The sequence below is a fragment of the Piliocolobus tephrosceles genome, chromosome 1 (genome assembly GCF_002776525.5).
Source record: "Piliocolobus tephrosceles isolate RC106 chromosome 1, ASM277652v3, whole genome shotgun sequence".
Taxonomy (NCBI): Eukaryota; Metazoa; Chordata; class Mammalia; order Primates; family Cercopithecidae; genus Piliocolobus; species Piliocolobus tephrosceles.
This window is the reverse complement of record NC_045434.1, coordinates 82,432,990-82,453,376: the sequence shown is the minus strand read 5'-3', so window position 1 is coordinate 82,453,376 and position 20,387 is coordinate 82,432,990. Positions and strand designations below refer to the sequence as shown.

The 20,387-nt window shown below is 38.1% G+C and overlaps 1 protein-coding gene across 1 annotated transcript in view; it reads left to right on the top strand.

Moving 5' to 3' along the window:
• ENAH (ENAH actin regulator) overlaps positions 1 to 20,387 on the top strand; it is a 157,057-nt gene that overhangs the window by 123,458 nt on the left and 13,212 nt on the right. Inside the window, exons 4-10 of the mRNA XM_023203648.1 lie at positions 1,212 to 1,296; positions 12,126 to 12,457; positions 14,345 to 14,455; positions 16,478 to 16,782; positions 18,370 to 18,515; positions 18,672 to 18,729; positions 19,517 to 19,565. Coding sequence (XP_023059416.1) covers positions 1,212 to 1,296; positions 12,126 to 12,457; positions 14,345 to 14,455; positions 16,478 to 16,782; positions 18,370 to 18,515; positions 18,672 to 18,729; positions 19,517 to 19,565 — 1,086 coding nt within the window. The remainder of the gene's footprint in view (positions 1 to 1,211; positions 1,297 to 12,125; positions 12,458 to 14,344; positions 14,456 to 16,477; positions 16,783 to 18,369; positions 18,516 to 18,671; positions 18,730 to 19,516; positions 19,566 to 20,387) is intronic.

Genomic DNA, 20,387 nt, shown 5'->3' with positions numbered 1-20,387 from the left:
TCAAGTTAATTATGTTTTTCCACACTTGGGATACACCAGTACTGCATTACATCCTAGTAAATCTTCCAGTTGTGAAATCTACTCCACTACTATAAAATACTTTGCATGATTAGCCCATAGATTATAAGAATTTAGTACACAGAAGCATTTATTTCGTAACTTTTAAATACCAGTTGTCTACAAATCTTTCAAAATATCTGTTAGGAGCATTTGCTGGTACACTGGAATTCACAAATACATGTAGTATGGCATTACTCATATATTCTTCTCCAAGAGTGGAAGATAACTACTGTTTCTTTACTTTCTTGTTTACTGGATTAGACTTCAAGATTGTTCTATTTTAACCCTAGGTATTATATATTAGCTCCAGTATTTATCTCATTTTGTGACAGATTTAATTTTTATATCCAATGACATTAAGATGTCCCATAATTCAGTGGCATTCTATCTAAGATGCAAAAAGCAAGTCTGCATTGTACATGGTATGTGGGAATGGATGGTCATTAGTGTCTCATGACAGAACCATGTTGTATGAATGCAAGTTTTTTTTTTTTTTTCCTTCTTACCCTAAATGAAAACTTAAAATTACTTGTTGCATTAAAAAAACTCAGTTCAGTAGGTTAATTACTATACAGAGGTTTAGCAAATGTTTGTTTTCACCAGTGCTGGAAATGCTAGGCCATTAGACAAAAATGGCAGCTTAAATTGGGCAAATTTGATAAATGCTTTAGCATACTGGAGTCTAGTAATAAGGTTCTCATGCTCTCTCTCTCTCCTGTTTTTCATTTCCAGTGTTCTATTTAGGTGAGTTTTTGAATTCTGATTTTTCATTTAAGTTCTCCCTCTCCACTTCATGAATAATTACCCCAAAGAGAATGTCTCATTGTCTTAGAAAATGTCAAGCTTAGGTGCCTCTTCAGATGCTCATCGAACACTTGTTTTACTCAAGCTCTTCATATATAAATGTTTCTTTTTCCTTATTGTTGATGTTTTCCATTTGTTTCAAGTAAGCCTTCTGGAGATGATGACAGTATTATGTTGCAGTCTTTCATTTGCTCTGTGTTATGTAAAGCTTATATTTTATTTTGCTAGACAAAAAGAAGACACGTTTGTAAATATGTGATGATTTTATGTTATTCTTATGATTTTATCTCCTCTATCTAGCTAGATATGAAGATAATGTTCATCTGTAATGTTTTCTCCCTCTGTAGGGCCAACATTGCCTAGACAAAACTCACAACTACCTGCTCAAGTTCAAAATGGCCCATCCCAAGAAGAATTGGAAATTCAGAGAAGGTAAATTTGCAAGTTACTGTTTGTGCTTTTTCTTCATGCTTCAGAAGACAAAACTGAATATCCTGTGTTTAAGTCTTGTCAGCTGTTTAAGAGTCACAACTTTTATTCTTATATTAGTAAGTTTTGCAACTATCATTAATAAGTTACCAGATACTTGTTATGCGTGACATGAGATGTTATAAAATTTCATACCTGTTTTGTTTTTGTTTTTGTTTTTTTGTAAAAATTCTACTCAAGGTACGTTGAAAATATTGTAAATACACTTAACAGAATTCAAAATGTTTTATGGTTCAAGAAGTCTTACTTTTATAATTATAAAGTGATCTGTGACTGCTGTGGTTTTCATGTGACGAATTTAACTAAAAAGTTGAAAATAGTGTTGGCTGTTTCTGTAACACATTTATCTTCAGATATTACTATAGGGTTTCGTAGTAGAATAAAAAATCATTCTCTGCTGGGCAGCATTCTTCCATGACTGGGAGTTCTCTGAAAGTGGGCAGAGTAAGTAGGCTGACAGGCTAACCTTTGGAGTACCAGAATGGGGAGCAGGCAGGCCTCAGAACCGCACAAATGCTGAGCTACTTAAAGCTCCACCGGAAGCCCCAATTCATCTGAGGCAGCTTCTTCAGTTTCTTTAAAGAATAGTCTTCCGTGGTAAATGCCATTCCATCCATTGAGCTGGGGTTGGGGAGGACAGGGGAGGAGCTGGTACATATAGCTGTTCTGCGGATTTATTAATCAGCTTGATTATTGTGGTACTGCTCATTCCCGTTCTCTCTACCTGTTAATCTGAAGTTAGATCTTCCTCAGGTTCCTCTTCCCATGTCTGCTTTGACCGTCTTCAGTATGTGTTCTGGGTTATGGATGCCTCCGCTGCTCCATTTATTTATGTCACAGGCGTTGTTTGTTCTAAGTGCTTAAGTTATATTGGGAAGGGGGAGGGAGTGGAGGGAATAAAAAGCCTTAAACTCATCAGACAATAAACATGACATGATATACTAGAAGATGGTGAATGCTATAGGGAAAAATGGAACAGAGTAAAGAGGATTATATGTTGTGGAGGGGCAGAGGGAAGTGCTGGTTGTAATTTTATTTTATTTTTCCATCCATTATTTATTAGTCTCAGTACTTGTGAGTTTAAATAGATTGGTCAGGGTAGTAGATCTCATTGAGATGAAAAGAAGGAATTAACCAAGCAGATATCTATGTAAATGCATTCTATGCAGAGGCCTTAAGGAAGGATGGTGCTTGTGTGTACAAGGGAAAACAAGGAGGCTGTGGAGGCTGGAGCAGAAGAGAGTATTAGGAGATAAGGTCAAAGGCGTAATAGAGGTCAGATCATGCAGGACCTTGCAGGCTACTATGAAGAATTTAACCTTTACTCTGAGAGAAAGGAGAATCACCGTACAGTTTTGAACATAGGCATGGTCTGACTTAAAATTTTAGCAGAATCAGTCAGGCTGCTCTGTTGAGCCTACACTATTGAGAGATGACTTGAGGCAGGTACAGGGTTGTGACAGCAGCTCAACAAGAAAGCCAGTTAAGAGACTTTTGCAGTGAACTAGGCAGGAGATAATGGTGGCTTCTACCAGGTAATAGAAGTGGGTGTTGAGAAGTCAGATCCTTATGTCTTGGTGGATTGTATGGTGGGGTATGAGGGAAGGAGAGGGGTTGAGGTTTTTAGGCTAAGCTAGTGGGAAGGATGGAGTTGCCATTAATAGTTGAGAAAGACTGTGGAGCAGGCCTTGTTGGGGGATGTCAGAGATGAATTTTGGGGATGTTAGGTTCAGGTTGTTACTGGATGTCTAAGTAGAAATGTTGAATATTAATCTCTAGGAGACTAGGGAAGAATTCTAAACATATAACTCTTTCCTACCCTTTCTGTCTTCCAGAAATCTCATGATAAATTTGTCCTACTAATGACCACCACCTTCCGTTTTCTACTTGGTCATGGGTTTATTTAAATGCATTTTAATGATGTTTCTGGAATTTTAGTAGAATATTGGGGGAAGATTACAGGACTGCTCAATCTACCAACCTGAATAAGAGTCCAGACACTCCTGTATTCTCATCTCCCTGCTCAGCATTCCTTATGGCTGCCTCTCCTCCCATCCAGTTTACTTCTTTGGCCTGGCATTTAGGAACTCACCCCGTATTTGTGTTTCACCCCTCATGACTGTCTCTGTCTACACCATACTCATCTTTCCCTCTGTATTTGTGTGTGGCATTCACCTCTTCTGACATGTCCTTCTCATATCCTTTCTATTCTACAGAAAATTGTCATTTTCTGTAGACTCTTTTCCAGGCACACTGATGTTCTTCTTTTCTGAATTCCTGTAACTGAATCACACAGTATTTTGTATTTTCTTCCTAATTGTTTATTTTACATTTGAGTATTACCTCTGCAGTGAACATTATGGGCTAATTTGAGAGTAGAAATCTCAATAAAATTTCTAATAAGAAGTCAAGAAATTTCTGGTACTGAATTAATTCATATGCAGGTTTTGGGGTATAAGACAGAAAATATATATGTTTGCCCTTTAATGTAGTAATTTTCTTCATTTTTGCCTAATTTTTCCCCCACTCTAAACCCGTGGTTTGGAGGAGAAATTATTGACGTTTAGCTGGTAAACGGCCTTTTAGAGACTTCCCAGGTGCTAGGGAAGGCATTACCTAGGAAGGTTGTTGAGTTGATTAAGATAACATACTCTTTTCTTGCTGCCGAGGATTTTCTGTGTTTTTTGAGAGTTGGTGGGAGGTTCACGGAGGAGGTGCTCTTTGAGCTGTGCCTAAAGAGGCAATAAAGTAGGAGTTTCCAGTCATAGAAGGGAAAAGCATTCCAGGAAGAAAGAGTAGGCGTGTAAAGGCAAGGAGATGCAAACACACATGCAATGTGAGTACGCTTCCTCCTTTCCCTTCCAGGACCAATGGTATGGTTAGATGAGGTTGTGTCCACCTTGTAAGGGCCTTATATACTGTGCTAAGAAATTGCTTTTTAAAACTCTTTTCCTGAATTTGTCATATACTCAAAAAGCATCTTGCTTTCTATCACTTTAGTAAATTTCAAATTATAAGAAAGGTATTTGTCATATATCCCATGCAATCTGTTTTTGCCTGTGGTTAAACCATACTTGGAAAAAGATAATACAAAACTCTAAAATATATACTAAATATTTATATAGACGCTTAGTACTGGTTTTCACTTTCTCTCAGCTGATAGTAGTGCATGACTGGATCTGGTTGTGTAGGCTAGCAAATGGGAAGGATGTATAGCACGATCTAGTGTGAAGTTTGGTTCCCAGTGGAAATTATATTTCCAAAATTTATTTCATGTGGTTATTTATATAAAAATCATTTTTTAAAACTTGATTTAATCTTCAGAGGCACAATAAAATACCCTTAGGCCAACTTTATACTTCATGAACTGAGTGAAATTGTCTGTTAACTTTGGCTGTTTAACTGGCTTTTTTCTATACTATTACTGGAACGTGTAATGAGAAACATCAGTTTGCATTATAAATTCACAGCTGTGAGGATGTGGGTAAGGTGCCAAATGAAAAGAGGAATTAGGTGAAAGTTGGCCAACTTGGTTTCTTTCCCTTGCTCAGCTCCTAGACACTGGCAGCCAGACCTGTAGAGCCCAGCAAGAAACTAAGATTCCTCTTTGGGAAAATTGCCATGGCCAAGAGAAGACAGAGATGTTGACACTCATCCTTGCCAGTGAAGCTTATTTACTTAAGGGCCTCTGATCAATTTTGGTGCTACTTATAAATATGAACAGACAGCCAAGGATCATCAAACCTTTCAGGCCAACTTCTATAAAAGAAATTGTATGAAACAGATGCAATGCAGGGAGCAGAAGAAAACCTAAAAATATACTGCATGAAATAGTTTCAGAGAACTAGGAGAGTATATTTCATTGATGAAATAAAAATTAATAGTTACTTTAAATGGATCACTCAGAGAACGAGAAAGTAAACTTGGAAACGTTTTTTAAAAACTACTTTTTTTTTTTTTTTTTTGAGAAATAGAAGAACTGGCGCACTGTGGCTCACGCCTATAATCCCAGCACTTTGGGAGGCTGAGGCGGGCAGATCATGAGGTCAGGAGTTCCGAAGACCAACCTGGCCAATATGGTCAAACCCGGTCTCTACTAAAAATGCAAAAATTAGCCAGGCCTGGGGGCACGCACCTATAGTTCCAGCCACTTGAGAGGCTGAGACAGAAGAATTGCTTGAACCTGGGAGGTGGAGGTTGCAATTAGCTGAGTTCGTGACATTGCACCTTAGCCTGGCGACAGAGTGAAATTCCGTCTCAAAAAAAGAAAGAAAGAAAGAAATAGAAGTTTTGAGAACTAAGGTTGAGGAATTTATTCTCTGAAAATAGTCCTAAAACTAAGAGGTGGCATATGAGAAAGAAAGTAAAGTAAGAAGAACAGATTAGAAGGTTCAGCATCCAAATAATAGAAGTTCTGTTATTATTTGGGGAGTGGGGAGGAGAACAGAAACATGAAGAAATTGAATTTGCAAATAAATAACAAGAAAATTTGCTGGAACTCATTGATCGTCTAGATCAAAGGTCCGCAAACTTTTTCTGGGAAGGGCCAGGTAGTAAACATTTTAGGCTTTGTGGCCCATCTGTGTCATTTGCTAGACTCTTCCTTTGTAGCTTACCATAGACAACATGGAAATAAATGGGTATAGCCAGATTTGGTCCTAGGGCTGTATACAGTTTGCTAGCTTCTGGTCTAGGTCAAAAAAGCCTGCCAAATTCCAGCCCAGTAACTGGGAAAAATACAAAGACCTCCCACCAAGGCCTCTTCACTGTGGAATTTTAGAATGTTCTGGAATAAGTAAGATTTCAAATGCTTGGTAAGGGGTGGTGGAAGTGACGGAGGTGTGGGGGAGCTTCAGAATCCTGAGAGAATCTCTATCCTGAGAGGAGATTTCTTCTGCACAACTTCCTAAGAAGCTATCGGAAGATGTGTTCCGTTAAGATGAAAGAGTGAAGCAAGAATGATGAACCCAAGACAGCATCGAGGAGATAAGAAATCCATTGTAGGAAAGAGATGAGCAATTCCCAGCTCGACATTTGTGATTTTGATTTCACTAAGGTGAAATCAAAACCTAGGGAACAGTTGCCGGTTGGTGCCAGGAGGGCTGAAGGCTCCGGACGGGGTGTTTCTGAGGGAAAGCAAAACAAAAGAATAGAAAAACCTGACTGTGGTTCTGCTATGTTGAACTATGTTAATTGGGATTACAGTTCTAATGGAGAGTTTGGGGTGAAGTAGGGATAGGTATATAGAAAAAGAATCAAAAAAAGTACTACTTTGTAGCACCAGAGTAAGAAAGAAATTGTTCTAGAAAGTAAGTGTGATCAGCAGCAAATTATGTGATACGTGAATATTGATGTAATCCAAAGTGGTGTTATGAGTTTATTGGAAAAATGGAGAAGAAAAAGTTTTGGGGGGCTAGGGATGTAGGAATTAAATCATTTGTATAGTAGGAAGTCAGTAGATAACATCTAAATATGAAAAATCTGGAAGTAATAGTTCTAAATGAATTACTGTATCTAGAAACGAGATAAGTACCAGAGTATTGAAAATAATTGCTTCTGGGAGCAAAATCAGAAGTGGTGAGCGTTAGTAAGAAGATTACTGTTTTGTTATAAGTCTTATAATTTGGCTTTATAAGTTATATATTACTACTGTTATGTTTAAGTTTTATTTTTAATAGAGTCAGTAGAGTAAATGTCTAAGTGTTAATTCTTTTTAGTCCAATACCCTTTATTATTATATCATTATTAAATAGTTTTTGGTTCCTACTCATGTAATTAATATTTGACTTGGCCATGATGAGAAAACATATTCTAAGAAACATGAGTCAGTTCTATGTTAGTCTCCACATAGAACCTTAATATAGTTAATATCTATAAATACTTCACAAATCACCAGTACTACCTGAAAGTTATAAAAGGGGAATAATAACTGTGGCACAGAACTGAGCAGTTGGAGCAATGAGAGTGTATAGCCCTCCTATTGGCCTTCAGAGGCAGGATGGACCGAAAGTTGACCGCCTTCTCTTGTGAGTATCAGCTCTTGCCTCAGCAGCTTTGTAATATTAAAACATAGCTGTCTGAGTACATTTTATCCATTTTTTATTTGTTTACTGATAGTGAAGTGAAATGCCCATGTTATACAATCAAACCATATCTGTGTAGTTTTATTTTCTGAGAAATGTCAATAATAATAGTGTTACTAAATGTTAACAACTCAGAACATTTTTCCTAGACTGTTCCTACTTCGTTTTGTTAAAATTGAAATCACTCTTTATTTACCTAGTAACACTATTCATTACAGGTAAAGCTGGATGAAATGTATTTTGAACTGATGTTACTTACGTTTTACTTATTTCAAGAAATGTGTTTGAGTCAACATAAACTAAATAATGAATATATATTTAAATCTCAATGTGGGCTGGTGCTTTGTGCATCTATTTACATTTGGGGATAGCTGTTTTGGAGAGAAATAGGTATTTGGGTGGTGGGAGGAACTGTGATTTTTTTAAATGCTTAAAAATAATACTGGTCATTTGCACTATAATTGTTTCTGAATAAAATTTATATTCTCAGAAACTTTCAAATTATTGTAGAATATACAGGCCTAGCTTAAAAGAAAAATTAAAGTAGTCTGTCAGGATTTTTCCATGGTTCAGAATTAAGCCACTAGTTCTTTGAAAAAAGTCCTCAGACAATTCTATTAATGACTGAAGAAAACAGTTGGAGAGAGAACTCTAGGAAGAGGAGCCATGCGCATTTCCAGTGTGTGAATTGGCAGCAATAATTCTGAGGAAAAGCAAAGTTTATAAATTTGGAAACTCCTCCTAGAAAGCTACACAAATGTCTTGCTTTAGAGGTCAAAACATGAAAGTCAAATTTATAAACCATCCAATTTAGGTGGGAATTATTCATGTCACACAAGATTCGGAAGCCAGAGATATTCTGCTTGAATCACTATTTTGGGAAATCCATTTAGATGGGCATCTTTTCAGCAAGCAGGCTAAAAATTAGCTTACAGTGTTCAACACTTTCTTTTCTTACCTTCAGAACAAGAAAATAGTAAGAATCTCCTGCAGCTATATGAATTGCCTGCTTGAATCATCTGTCTGTGAACTTAGAAATATTCTCCAGCATTGTGCCCTTTTCCTGTATCAGTAGACACTCCTTATCTTTTATAGCCTGAAAACCCTGGAATATGATGACATGTGGAACAAACTTCTTAAGTCAATACACCCTAGCTGTAAACACTGTTATTCAATAATTCTTTCAGATTCATCTCACTCATGCCTGGCCTTCTGCCTGTGACTTTTGTATGTGTTAAAAGCATTGTGTTGCTTAGAGAAACAGCCATTAACTTGGTAGTTAAAACCCACAACTAAGAACTTGAATGAGAAATGAAATGTAGTCATAGACTACTGTTTGGTTCAGCTGTGAGCGGTATTTACATTATCATGTTAATAAGCCCTGAATATTGATTTTCCATACTGGGAGAAGCATGAGTGGAGTGAGGGAGTTGTAGAAGGCCTCTTCCTGTTAGAAAGTAGATAGCGAAAGCTAAAATGTAAGAAACAGCTACAAGAGTAGGAAATGGGTGGGAGGGTTGGGGCAGTGAACTACTGATTTTTGTTATAAATTTTAAAAACTATGTATTTGTGTTATTTTGATAAAATAGAAGAAGTAACATGTTCAAAGATCTAAAAACTTAGATTTTTTCATCATAGATTTCTTGGGACAGCTACTGTGCTCTTAAATATTTTTCTTTAGCTTCTATATTTAAATTTGTTCTAATTAGAATAATACGTGTGTATCTTTTGCCCTTTGGACCCAACAGATTGCTTAGAGCATTATATTTAAAATGGCCCATAGTTTTTGATTTGTGTTGGATGTTTGAAATTTAATACAAGCTCCAGCTGAGTTTATTAGCTGCAGGTTACTGGAAAAACAACCACCACCAACCCTGACTTTTCTCTATTTATTATTAAAAACATTCTTTTGAATACATCTGATTTCTTCCCCTCGTCCCTGCAGGAATATTGTTATCCCTCAAAAACTTTGGCAGCTAGTGATTTATCAAATAGCGTAATGAAGTCAGTACTAGATCCTGAAAATCTCATTTTATTGGTAGCCAATATCTCAAACAACTACTCATAAATAAATAACTACACATAAACTCAGTTTCTTGTGTTTTTCTCTTGCAGTCATTGTTAAGTGTGGTGGTATGTCCAGGAGAGGCTGTGTGTTTTGTGAGAGCAGTGGGGTTGATGTATTTGTCAAATGGGCCTTTTCTTTTGTTGTATAGCCAGCTTAGAAAACATGAAGGAGAGAGCTTTTTGGAAAGATCTTACTGGTGTGTTGGTACCTCTGGAAGGAACAAAGGATAGCATGCATGTGCTGTCATTTAGCTTTGTCTCTAACTAGAACCCACACAGTTTCTTAGCCAGTCCAGAAAGTCCCAATTTGAAATTTCCAAATAATAATTATTGTTATAGCCTACATTGAGCGTTCTTGTGTTCCAAGTACTTCTTAAAGAGCTTTTTTAGGTATTACTTAATTTAATCTTCCCCACAGTGCTATGAAATATATATGTGTAAGATAAAGATACGCTTTTTGGGGGAGGGAGACAGGGTCTTACTCTGTTACCCAGCCTGGGGTACAGGGGCACAATGTTAGCTCTTGACAATGTCACAGCCACCTCCATCCCCAGGGTTCAAGTGATCCTCCTGCCTCGGCCTCCCAAGTAGCTGGGATTACAGGCACATACCACCAGGCCCAGCTAATTTTTGTAATTTTAGTAGAGACAGGGTTCCACCATGTTGGCCAGGCTAGTCTCGAACTCCTGACCTCAGGTGATCCATTGGCCTCGGCCTCCCAAAGTGCTGGGATTACAGGCATGAGCCACCATGCCTGGCAAAGATAACTTTTTTTTAGGGAAAGTTAATTGACACTTTTCCTAAAGACAATTTGGAACCATGTGTCAAAAATCTTAAATTCATACCTTTTCACCTAGCAAAATTTGTGTCCTTATTGATCCTATAGAAACAGAAAAAAGATCGAAAGATGAAGACAAATGTTGCAGTATTGCCAATAGTGTTAGGATAACTTAATATCCTACTATAGGAGATTGCTTAGACTCTGGACAGCTAAACAATCGAATATTATTATGCACTTATGGAAAATAAAGATGCTGAACTAAGTGCCTTAGGATCTCTCTCTCTCTCTCTCTCTTTCTCTCTCTGTGTGTGTGTGTGTGTGTGTGTGTGTGTGTGTGTGTGTGTGTGATTCCAGTCAGAGTTGTACACACAGGCAGGTCCTCATCCTAGATAGCCTCAATTTTACTAGCTTATGTCTTTTTCCTTCCTCCCTTCCTTCCCTTCTTTTTCTTCCTTCTCTTCTTTTTCTTCCTTCTTCCCTTCCTCCTTTTCTTTCATTGTTTTTGGAGACAAGGCCTCCTTCTGTTGCCTGGGGCTGATGAGTGGTGATGCAATCTTAGCTTACTGTAGCCTCAGACTCCTAGGCCCAAGCAATCCTTCTCCCTCAGTCTCCCAAGTAGCTGGGAATACAGGTGCATGCCACCATGCCTGGCTGATTTTAAATTTTTTTGTAGAGATAGGTCTTGCTTCATTGCCCAGGCCCATCTTGAACTCTTGGCCTCAAACAGTCCTCCCACCTCAGCCTCCCGAAGTGCTAGGATTATGGGCCTGAGCCACTTCACCCAGACCAACTTTCACAATATATTAAGTGAGAGAAAGGAAAGCAGATTTCACAGTAGCGGGAAATGATCACATATTATTACGTTTTTAAAGTTTATGTGTGTATTTTTACACGAGGGAAAGTCTATCGGGGGAGGGTGTGTGTGGGGGAGGGTGTGTGTGTGTATGTATATGTGTATATATAGATGTTGTATCTTTATATACATATGTTGATGATAGTTGCCTCTGGATATGAGATTTCAGTCATTTAAAGTTTATTTCTTCTTTCTTGACCCTTTTTCATTCAGTAAACTTTTTTTTTTTTTTTTTTTTTTTTTGAGATGGAGTCTTGCTCTGTCACCCAGGCAGGAGTGCGGTTGCATGATCTCGGCTCATTGCAGCCTCTGCCTCCCAGGTTCAAGCGATTCTTCTGCCTCAGCCTCCCAAGTAGCTGGGATTATAGGCGCACACCACCACGCCTGGCTAATTTTTTATATTTTTGGTAGAGATGGGGTTTCCCCATATTGGCCAGGACATCCTGATCTCGAACTCCTGACCTCAGGTCATCCACCCATCTCGGCCTCCCAAAGTGCTGGGATTAGAGGTGTGAGTCACTGCACCTGACCCATTCAGTAAATATTTATTGAGCTACTGCTGTGGCCAACCGTTGTATTTTCTGAAATGATAATTATTATTTGTACAGTTAAATTTGATGTTAAGAAGGATATTGCAATTTTACAAAGTTTTTCATTAAATGATTAAAATAATGACTTGGTTATTAAAGTGGTATGTTATTTGGAAAATTCATTTACTTGCAACAGTACTCATGAAAAGTACAGAATAAAATGAAATGTTAGTGTAATGTGCTGAAGCATTCAGCCAGTATGATGCTAATAGGAGAAATGATTTTTATTTGTATGCAACAGTCTCTATCCAAGGTAGTCTTCATGTGGGAGGAGAGATGTTTGCATGCTCTACATTGCTTTTATTTAACTCAGAAATAAAGTTTACATAGGTGAAAAGAATCACTTTTTCGTGATGAGTAGCCGTAGATGCATGTTTTTACCTTTTTTTTTTTTCCAGACAACTGCAAGAACAGCAACGGCAAAAGGAGCTGGAGCGGGAAAGGCTGGAGCGAGAAAGAATGGAAAGAGAAAGGTTGGAGAGAGAGAGGTTAGAAAGGGAAAGGCTGGAGAGGGAGCGACTGGAACAAGAACAGCTGGAGAGAGAGAGACAAGAACGAGAACGGCAGGAACGCCTGGAGCGGCAGGAACGCCTAGATCGGGAGAGGCAAGAAAGACAAGAACGAGAGAGGCTGGAGAGACTGGAACGGGAGAGGCAAGAAAGGGAGCGACAAGAACAGTTAGAAAGGGAACAGCTGGAATGGGAGAGAGAGCGCAGAATATCAAGTGCTGGTAAGAAGTTTACAAACTCTTCTGTGTTCTTGTATCCGAGCTTGGATGATGTCTCTTGTGTAGTCATGTGTTAAAATATTTCACATTTGAGATGTTTGGGATTAAGCCATACAATTTGAAATTATGAAAAATACGCAGCAATTACTACTTTGACATTTTCTTTTTATTTCTCTCTGTATTGCTTTTATTGCTTGGAGACTTAAAGCTCTTGGAAATTTTTATTCTGCCATTCTAATTCTTCTGACTCCCTATAAATTGGCTATAAAGTGTAAGTGTGTTTTTATGGGAAATTTTTTATACTGGATGAACTTCAAATATATTTCCCTCATGAGATCACTTAAATTGTCTCAAATACTATAGTACTATAGTACCATTCAACAAGAAATTTGCTTGATTACGTTCTAAAGATTTTGGAGGAAGAATTATTTTAGAGAAATATTCTCTAAAACTGACTAGTTATTTAAATATACTTTCTAGTATTACGAAAAATTAGTGAAAATTATGAAATCTGATGGAATTTACTGAAAGACATAAGGGTTAATATATGGCTGAAAGTTTGAGATATTTTAACATCTATTAAAATTAACATTCATTATAGGATTTAAGAATACGCCTTATGGCCTATATAAAAAGTCTCAATGTGGTTTGATTAAATAGTGGTTGGTTGGTTGGTTTATTAAGTTACTTTATGTATTTTTAGCTACCTAATTATTTTCTGGAGTTATGACCAACAAAACAAAACTTTTCCACAAGTAAGCATTGAATAGGAGGTTTCTCACCTCATTAAATGTTTTACCAACTTTACTAGTTTTGCTATTTGTTGTTTTTAAAAAAAACACTAAATTTATTCTTCTGTTTATGGTCCTATTCTTGTGATTTTAATGTCCTTTTTCTTGTCTAAATAAAAGTTAAGACTAATACTGGCTTTTTCTCGTAAAAGAAATGAGTCAATAAATTTGTTAATCCACTTATTAGATAAAAAGGAAACTTATTTCATCCCCTTCTGAATCTCAAAATGTATTTACAAGTTAAAATATTCTTGGGTGAAAATAGTTATTTGCATTTGTGCCTAATTCTCTGATACTAACTGTAGTCTACATTTATACATTGTGTCTGAATGCTGGTTTTGTGGCTTCACTAGCTCCCTTTTTCTCTCTCCTTTTTTATCCTGTCTTTTGCTGCTGCTTTCCACCTTCTGTCCAGCTCCATCTTCAGACAGCTCCCTGTATAATGCTCCACTTCCTGAGTATTCCAGTTGCCAGCCTCCTTCAGCACCTCCTCCATCATACGCTAAAGTCATCTCAGCTCCAGTGTCAGATGCCACTCCTGATTATGCTGTAGTGACTGCTTTGCCACCTACTTCCACACCCCCTACACCACCACTGCGACACTCAGCGACACGTTTTGCAACATCTTTAGGTTCAGCCTTCCACCCTGTTCTTCCCCATTACGCTACAGTTCCTCGTCCTCTGAACAAAAACTCTCGACCTTCTTCTCCTGTGAACACACCCTCTTCTCAGCCTCCAGCTACGAAGCCCTGTGCCTGGTCTACTTCCAATTTTTCGCCCCTCCCTCCATCTCCTCCAATAATGATTAGCAGCCCCCCAGGCAAAGCTACTGGTCCAAGGCCTGTCCTCCCTGTTTGTGTTTCTTCTCCTGTGCCCCAAATGCCTCCATCACCGACAGCACCCAATGGGCTGGTTGAATCTGTAACATATCCAGTGTCTCCACCGCCTACCTCAGGGCCAGCAGCTCCTCCGCCGCCGCCTCCACTGCCTTCCCTCGCATCACTCTCGCACTGTGGATCTCAAGCTTCTCCTCCTCCAAGCACCCCTATTGCCTCAACTCCCTCATCCAAGCCTAGTGTTCTCCCTTCTCCCTCTGCAGCTGCCCCTGCCTCTGTTGAGACTCCTCTAAACTCTGTGCTGGGAGACTCTTCTGCTTCTGAGCCAGGCTTGCAGGCAGCCTCTCAGCCGACCGAGACTCCAGCCCAACAGGGTAAGGCTTTCTTTATTGCTACTAACAGCTAATCACTTGAAAATGTTACATAGCAGCAACTTTAATTGCCTGAATGGATGGGTAGGATGGTTTTGATCCTTGAACATTTATGTGCCAATGCCATGTTTTTTTTTTTAATTAAAAAAATTAAAGTAGAAAAATGGTTTTCCTGTTGGATTAATTGCATTTGGATGAACTTCCATATTGAACTAGGTTTTGATATCTTTTATAGTGCCACAGTTAAAGATGTTTTCTAGTATTTAAGCGCCCTCATAATACATTTCTTTTTTTTTTTCTTTTTCTTTTTTTTTTTTTTGAGACACAGTCTTGTGTTGCCCAGGCTGGAATACAGTGGCACGATCTCAGCTCACTGCAACCTCTGCCTCCCGGGTTGCAGCAATTCTCCTGCCTCAGCCAACTGAGTAGCTGGGGTTACAGGCACATGCCACCACGCCCGGCTGATTTTTGTATTTTTAGTAGAGACGGGGTTTTGTCATGTTGGCCAGGCTAGTCTTGAACTCCTGACCTCATGTGATATGCCCCCTTTGGCCTCCCAAAGTTGCTGGGATTACGGGTGTGAGCCACTGCACCCAGCCAATACATTCTTTCACTGGGAAAACTTTGCTTGACACATTGATATACCACACAATAAATACATGATCTAAATTTTTTTCCTTTATTTTCTGGGACACTTAGAGAGATATATTTAGTGCTCAACTGTAGTCATTAGGTACATCATCCCAGAGTTTCCTTTGGAGCAGTTCTGATCTTGGGCCCTGTTTCCTTATCTTGCCTTTCCTATATTACATGCTCCATGTTGGACTTTCAGGATAGGTGTCACCCTAACCCTTGCAGCATTATGACTTTGCAGGAGGAGTAGAGAGGATGGCAGGCTTGGCATATGCCCTAAAGAGTTCCAAGGTCCAAAATTACAATAAGTAGTGGCTTGAAGGGGTAATTGTTGACTTACCAAATTTGTTTACAAGGTTAGTCAGAATTCTAAGATGTTCAGTTTGGTTTCACCGTGACAGTTATACTGTACAAAATGGGCACAGCCAGCCTGACAAAGTGACCTGCTGTACCCTCAGAACTCTTAACCACCCCTACAGAAGGGACAGACTATTTCTAGATGCTTCTTTCAACAGTTTATGTTTTCTGCTTGTGTAACGGCTCAAGCTGAAAAAGTTAGCAACTACCACCCAGTGTGCAAAATAGCATTTTATTCATTCTGAAAACTCCCCTCTTAAACCTTAACTAAAGAAGCATCTACTATTTCAGTATTCTGTTATTAAATAACTTTTTGTTCCCTCCTTTTGTGATTTTATAACATTTGAATATTTCTTTTCTTGGCCCCCATTTTGTGGGATAAAACAATTCTGCTTCAAATTCTATGGTATTTAATTATTTCCGAGCGTTATTTTGAGGTTTTACTTTGTACTAGTAAATTCCTTTACTTCAGTGATTCTCAACCTTGGCTATCCATTGAATTTAAATATTAAGAATTTTTAAAATACTGAAGCCTGGGACTTACTCCTCCTTCATGTTTTTAATCCAGCCACTTTGACTGTAAACAACTAAATATATGTGTTCACTGTTACTGAATTTACTGTCTCAACACTTAAGGTTAATGTGGATTATTTTGGGTCTTATTTCAAGTAGTACTAACTGCCATTGTATATACTAGTTTGTGTTTTCAGGGATGCTTACCTCTCTTCCAAATTTTATAAGTATTTATTTTGTTTATTTACCAAATCCCCATGAACAAAAAATCTTAATTAGATGATCTGTTGCATAGTTCTATTACTAAAGCTCTAACATAAAGTAAGTAGTTATATATACTTTGACCTTACATTTCAGTATCTTTCAAAACTGACTGGAGTTTTACAACTATGATAAATTGAACTCATTAAGTAAATACATGAGTCAGTTTAATTTAGCATGGCATTCTGCGTACCTTCCCACATAAAATAATATCACTCAGCTCTATTGTTGATGGTCTTACTTAACATTTCTTTCTCTCAGGCATTGTCTTGGGACCACTTGCACCTCCACCTCCTCCACCACTCCCACCAGGGCCTGCACAGGCTTCAGTAGCACTCCCTCCTCCCCCAGGGCCCCCTCCACCTCCTCCACTCCCATCCACTGGGCCTCCACCGCCCCCTCCTCCCCCTCCTCTCCCTAATCAAGTACCCCCTCCTCCTCCACCACCTCCTGCCCCACCCCTCCCTGCATCTGGATTCTTTTTGGCATCTGTGTCAGAAGACAATCGCCCTTTAACTGGACTTGCAGCTGCAATTGCCGGAGCAAAACTTAGGAAAGTGTCACGGGTAAGTAGCTTTCTGAAATTTGTTTTTTAATATGTCTTATTCTTCCTAAATATCTAAAATGTTGAATTTATTGTATTCTAATTTTATGAACTGTTATGAACTTCATTTATTTAACAAATTGAAATAATTTAACTGGGCGCGATGGCTTACAACTGTATAATCCCTGCACTTTGAGAGGCTGAGGTGGGCAGATCACCTGAGGTCAGGAGTTAGAGACCAGGCTGGCCAACATGGTGAAACCCCATCTCACTAAAAATACAAAACTTAGCCAGGTGTGTGACACATGCCTATAATCCCAGCTGTTCGGGAGGCTGAGGCAGGAGAATCACTGGAACCCGGGAGGTAGAGGTTGCAGTGAACCGAGATCGTGCCACTGCACTCCAGCCTGGGTGACAGAGTGAGACTTCGTTTCAAAAAATAAAGTAAATAAAAAATAAAGAATTGATATAATTAAAATTTTTATAGTAAAGTTGTAAAAATAGTATAAATAATTTCTATAAATTCATCACCTAGATTCACCCATTAACATTTTACCAGTATTTGCTTTTTTATTCCTTCTTCGGGTATGTTTCCTTCTTTACACATGCACTTTTTTTTTTTTTTTTCCCTTTTGAGACAGAGTTTCACTCATGTTATCCAGACTGGAGTGCAGTGGTGCGATCTCAGCTCACTGCAGTCTCCACCTCCCAGGTTCAAGTGATTCTGCCTCAGCCTCCTGAGTAGCTGGGATTACAGGCACCAACCACCATGCCCAGCTAATTTTTGTATTTTTAGTAGAGATAGGGTTTCATGGTGTTGACCAGGCTGGTCTTGAAATCCTGACCTCAGGTGATCCACCTACCTCAGCCTCCCAAAATGCTGGGATTACAGTTGTGAGCCATCGCACCTGGCCTACACATGCACTTTTGTTTGAATGATTTGAGAGTAACTCAGAGACACAAGCTTCTATTTTCCTAAGTACCTCAGTGTGAATTTTATAAGAACAAGGACATTTACCTGCATAACCAGTAATATAATTGTCAAAATCAGGAAAGTTAACATTGATAGAATACTGTAATCTACAAATGTATTAATATTCAAATTTTGTCTGTAGTCCAATGACATCTTTAGTGACAGTTTTTTTCATAGTGCAAGATCATTTACTGCATTTAGTTCTGATGTCTCTTTGATCTACTTTATGATAATTCCTCAATGTTTCACAATACTAGCATTTTTGAAGACTGTAGGCAGTTATTTTGCCTGTTATCCTTCAGTTTGGCTTATCTGATTTTTCCTCAAGATTAGATTCAAGTTATGCAGGGGTTGTTTTAGCAGGAATATTATCAAAGCAAAGTTATGCCCTTTTCAGGGCAACACAGGAAGAGACACATGATACTGTTTCATTGCATTCTTGTTGATAGTAGTTTTGATAAACTCTTGTTGGGATATAAAATCAATGCTAAGAATCTATTGGTTCTTAAAGCTTAAAAATAATATTTAGATTTTTAAAATTAATGCTGATGTTTCCTTCTGTTTTAGCTGTAATATATTAATAAAAATATGGTTGTCTAACATAGGAGTTGATTATGTCTGTGTATTCTCATTAAGATGGAGGATGCCTCTTTCCCAAGTGGAGGGAATGCTATTGGTGTGAACTCGGCCTCATCTAAAACAGATACAGGCCGTGGAAATGGACCCCTTCCTTTAGGGGGTAGTGGTTTAATGGAAGAAATGAGTGCCCTGCTGGCCAGGAGGTAAGGAATTTCATTATAATGGACATGCCCAGAATTGAGAGGATTTTAATTTTATTCCAAATACAACTAACTAGATGCACTTCTTTCCTCATAGAGAAGTGGTTTTTATACTGAATCAGATAATATTTTTAAAAATTGGATTTGCCTTCTTTGTAGGAGAAGAATTGCTGAAAAGGGGTCAACAGTAGAAACAGAACAGAAAGAGGACAAAGGTGTAAGTTAATAAAGATAATCTATCTTAAAATATGGTATTCAAGCATAGCCCATTCAGGAAATAGTGTCAGCATTTATTTAATTTGAACTTAATTAGTTTGAACTTATATTTGCTAATTTTTAACTGTTTATGCATGTGAAGTGGCTTGTTTTGACTGTTATTTATAAATTTTTAATGGCAGTCTTAGTAAAATGAGTTGAGTATTTGGAGTTGTGGGAAAAGCATTGAAGTTCAAACCTGTGGAGTTTAATTCTGTTCCTTAAATGAGTGAATGACATTTCATCTCTTAGAATCTCAGTTCCCTTGCTTTAATTTAAAAGCAAGGAATTAGCCTAAATTCATATGTTTCCCCTAGGAGCTCGATGGTTATTGGCTGTGCCCCTTAAGAGTGTATCCTTCATGCCCTCCTCCCTGATTCAGCTGGGCACACTCTGCTTTGTCTGTGCTATATATTGGTGTGCAACAAATAATATGTTTCCCTTGCTCCATTTGGCTGCCTTTGATACCATTCCTCAAATCTGTCTCTTGTGTCTGGCTTTGTAGCATTGGCTAGTGAAAGTTCTCAGGGAAAACACATGAGGAAAGGAACTGTGGGGAGGGTTGAAAGGGAGGTGATTGAAAACAGGAGAAGAAAGAAGTCTAAGCTGAAATGAAAGGGAGAGAAGACCGATGAAAGAGAAAGTGGGGAGTGGCAGAAAGAATATTAGAAGTACACGTGTAAAACACTAAATGTATATAGCAGCAGGGGAGTGGTAGATGTGATATTAATATGTATCTGTATATTTAGGAAGATTCAGAGCCTGTAACTTCTAAGGCGTCTTCAACAAGTACACCTGGTAAGTTCAAGATAAATATTTTAACCTTTATAAACTTTCTCTGCAAGTATTAATACTCCCCAGTTAAAAATTCCCCGTTTCCCCATGTTTGGACCAAGTGACTAGACACCAAAATGCCAGAGTTCTTTGTTCACACCTGAAAGCATTAATTAACTGTTTTCCTCCTGGAAGCTGCTGTTGCTTTCTTGAGGTTACTTACTAAAACAAGGAAAATATTAATATACTATTAGATGACGAGAAGTATTTTTCATAATTGTTTTCCTAAAGGTAAAAATAAAGTGAGCATGTTAGTTAGTACTGCAGTTTCCCTCAGAACATTCTCAAATTGAGAAGGGTATCCTAGCCATTCATTTGGGTGATATTGATAATTAAGGGAATAAAGTTTCTGATTTGTAAACTTAAAAAGTCTCCTTAAAATTTTGGGGAAGTGTTCTTGAATTCAGTGAAATTTCTGACATTGAGAATTCTTGAGCATCCAGTAAATCACCTAGAATATTAACAAAGTATATTTCACTAGAGGTACTTGATGAGTGCTGTATCCAAGATGAGAATACGAACTCATTACATATTCACATGTTATTTCTTCATTTTTGATTAAAGACTAAGGGCTGGACTATCCAACTCCTTATCTATTCTGGAATGAAACAGCATAAATAAACTTGATGAGTTAATATCTAGAGTGGTCCATAGGAAACCAGTATAGAGAAATGCTTATATTCCTACAGTTTTGATTTAAAGACAACCAATTGCATCTACAGTTACCTTTTTAATTTTCATTGTTTTATTTTTTCGAGATGGAGTCTCACTCTGTTGCCCAGGCTG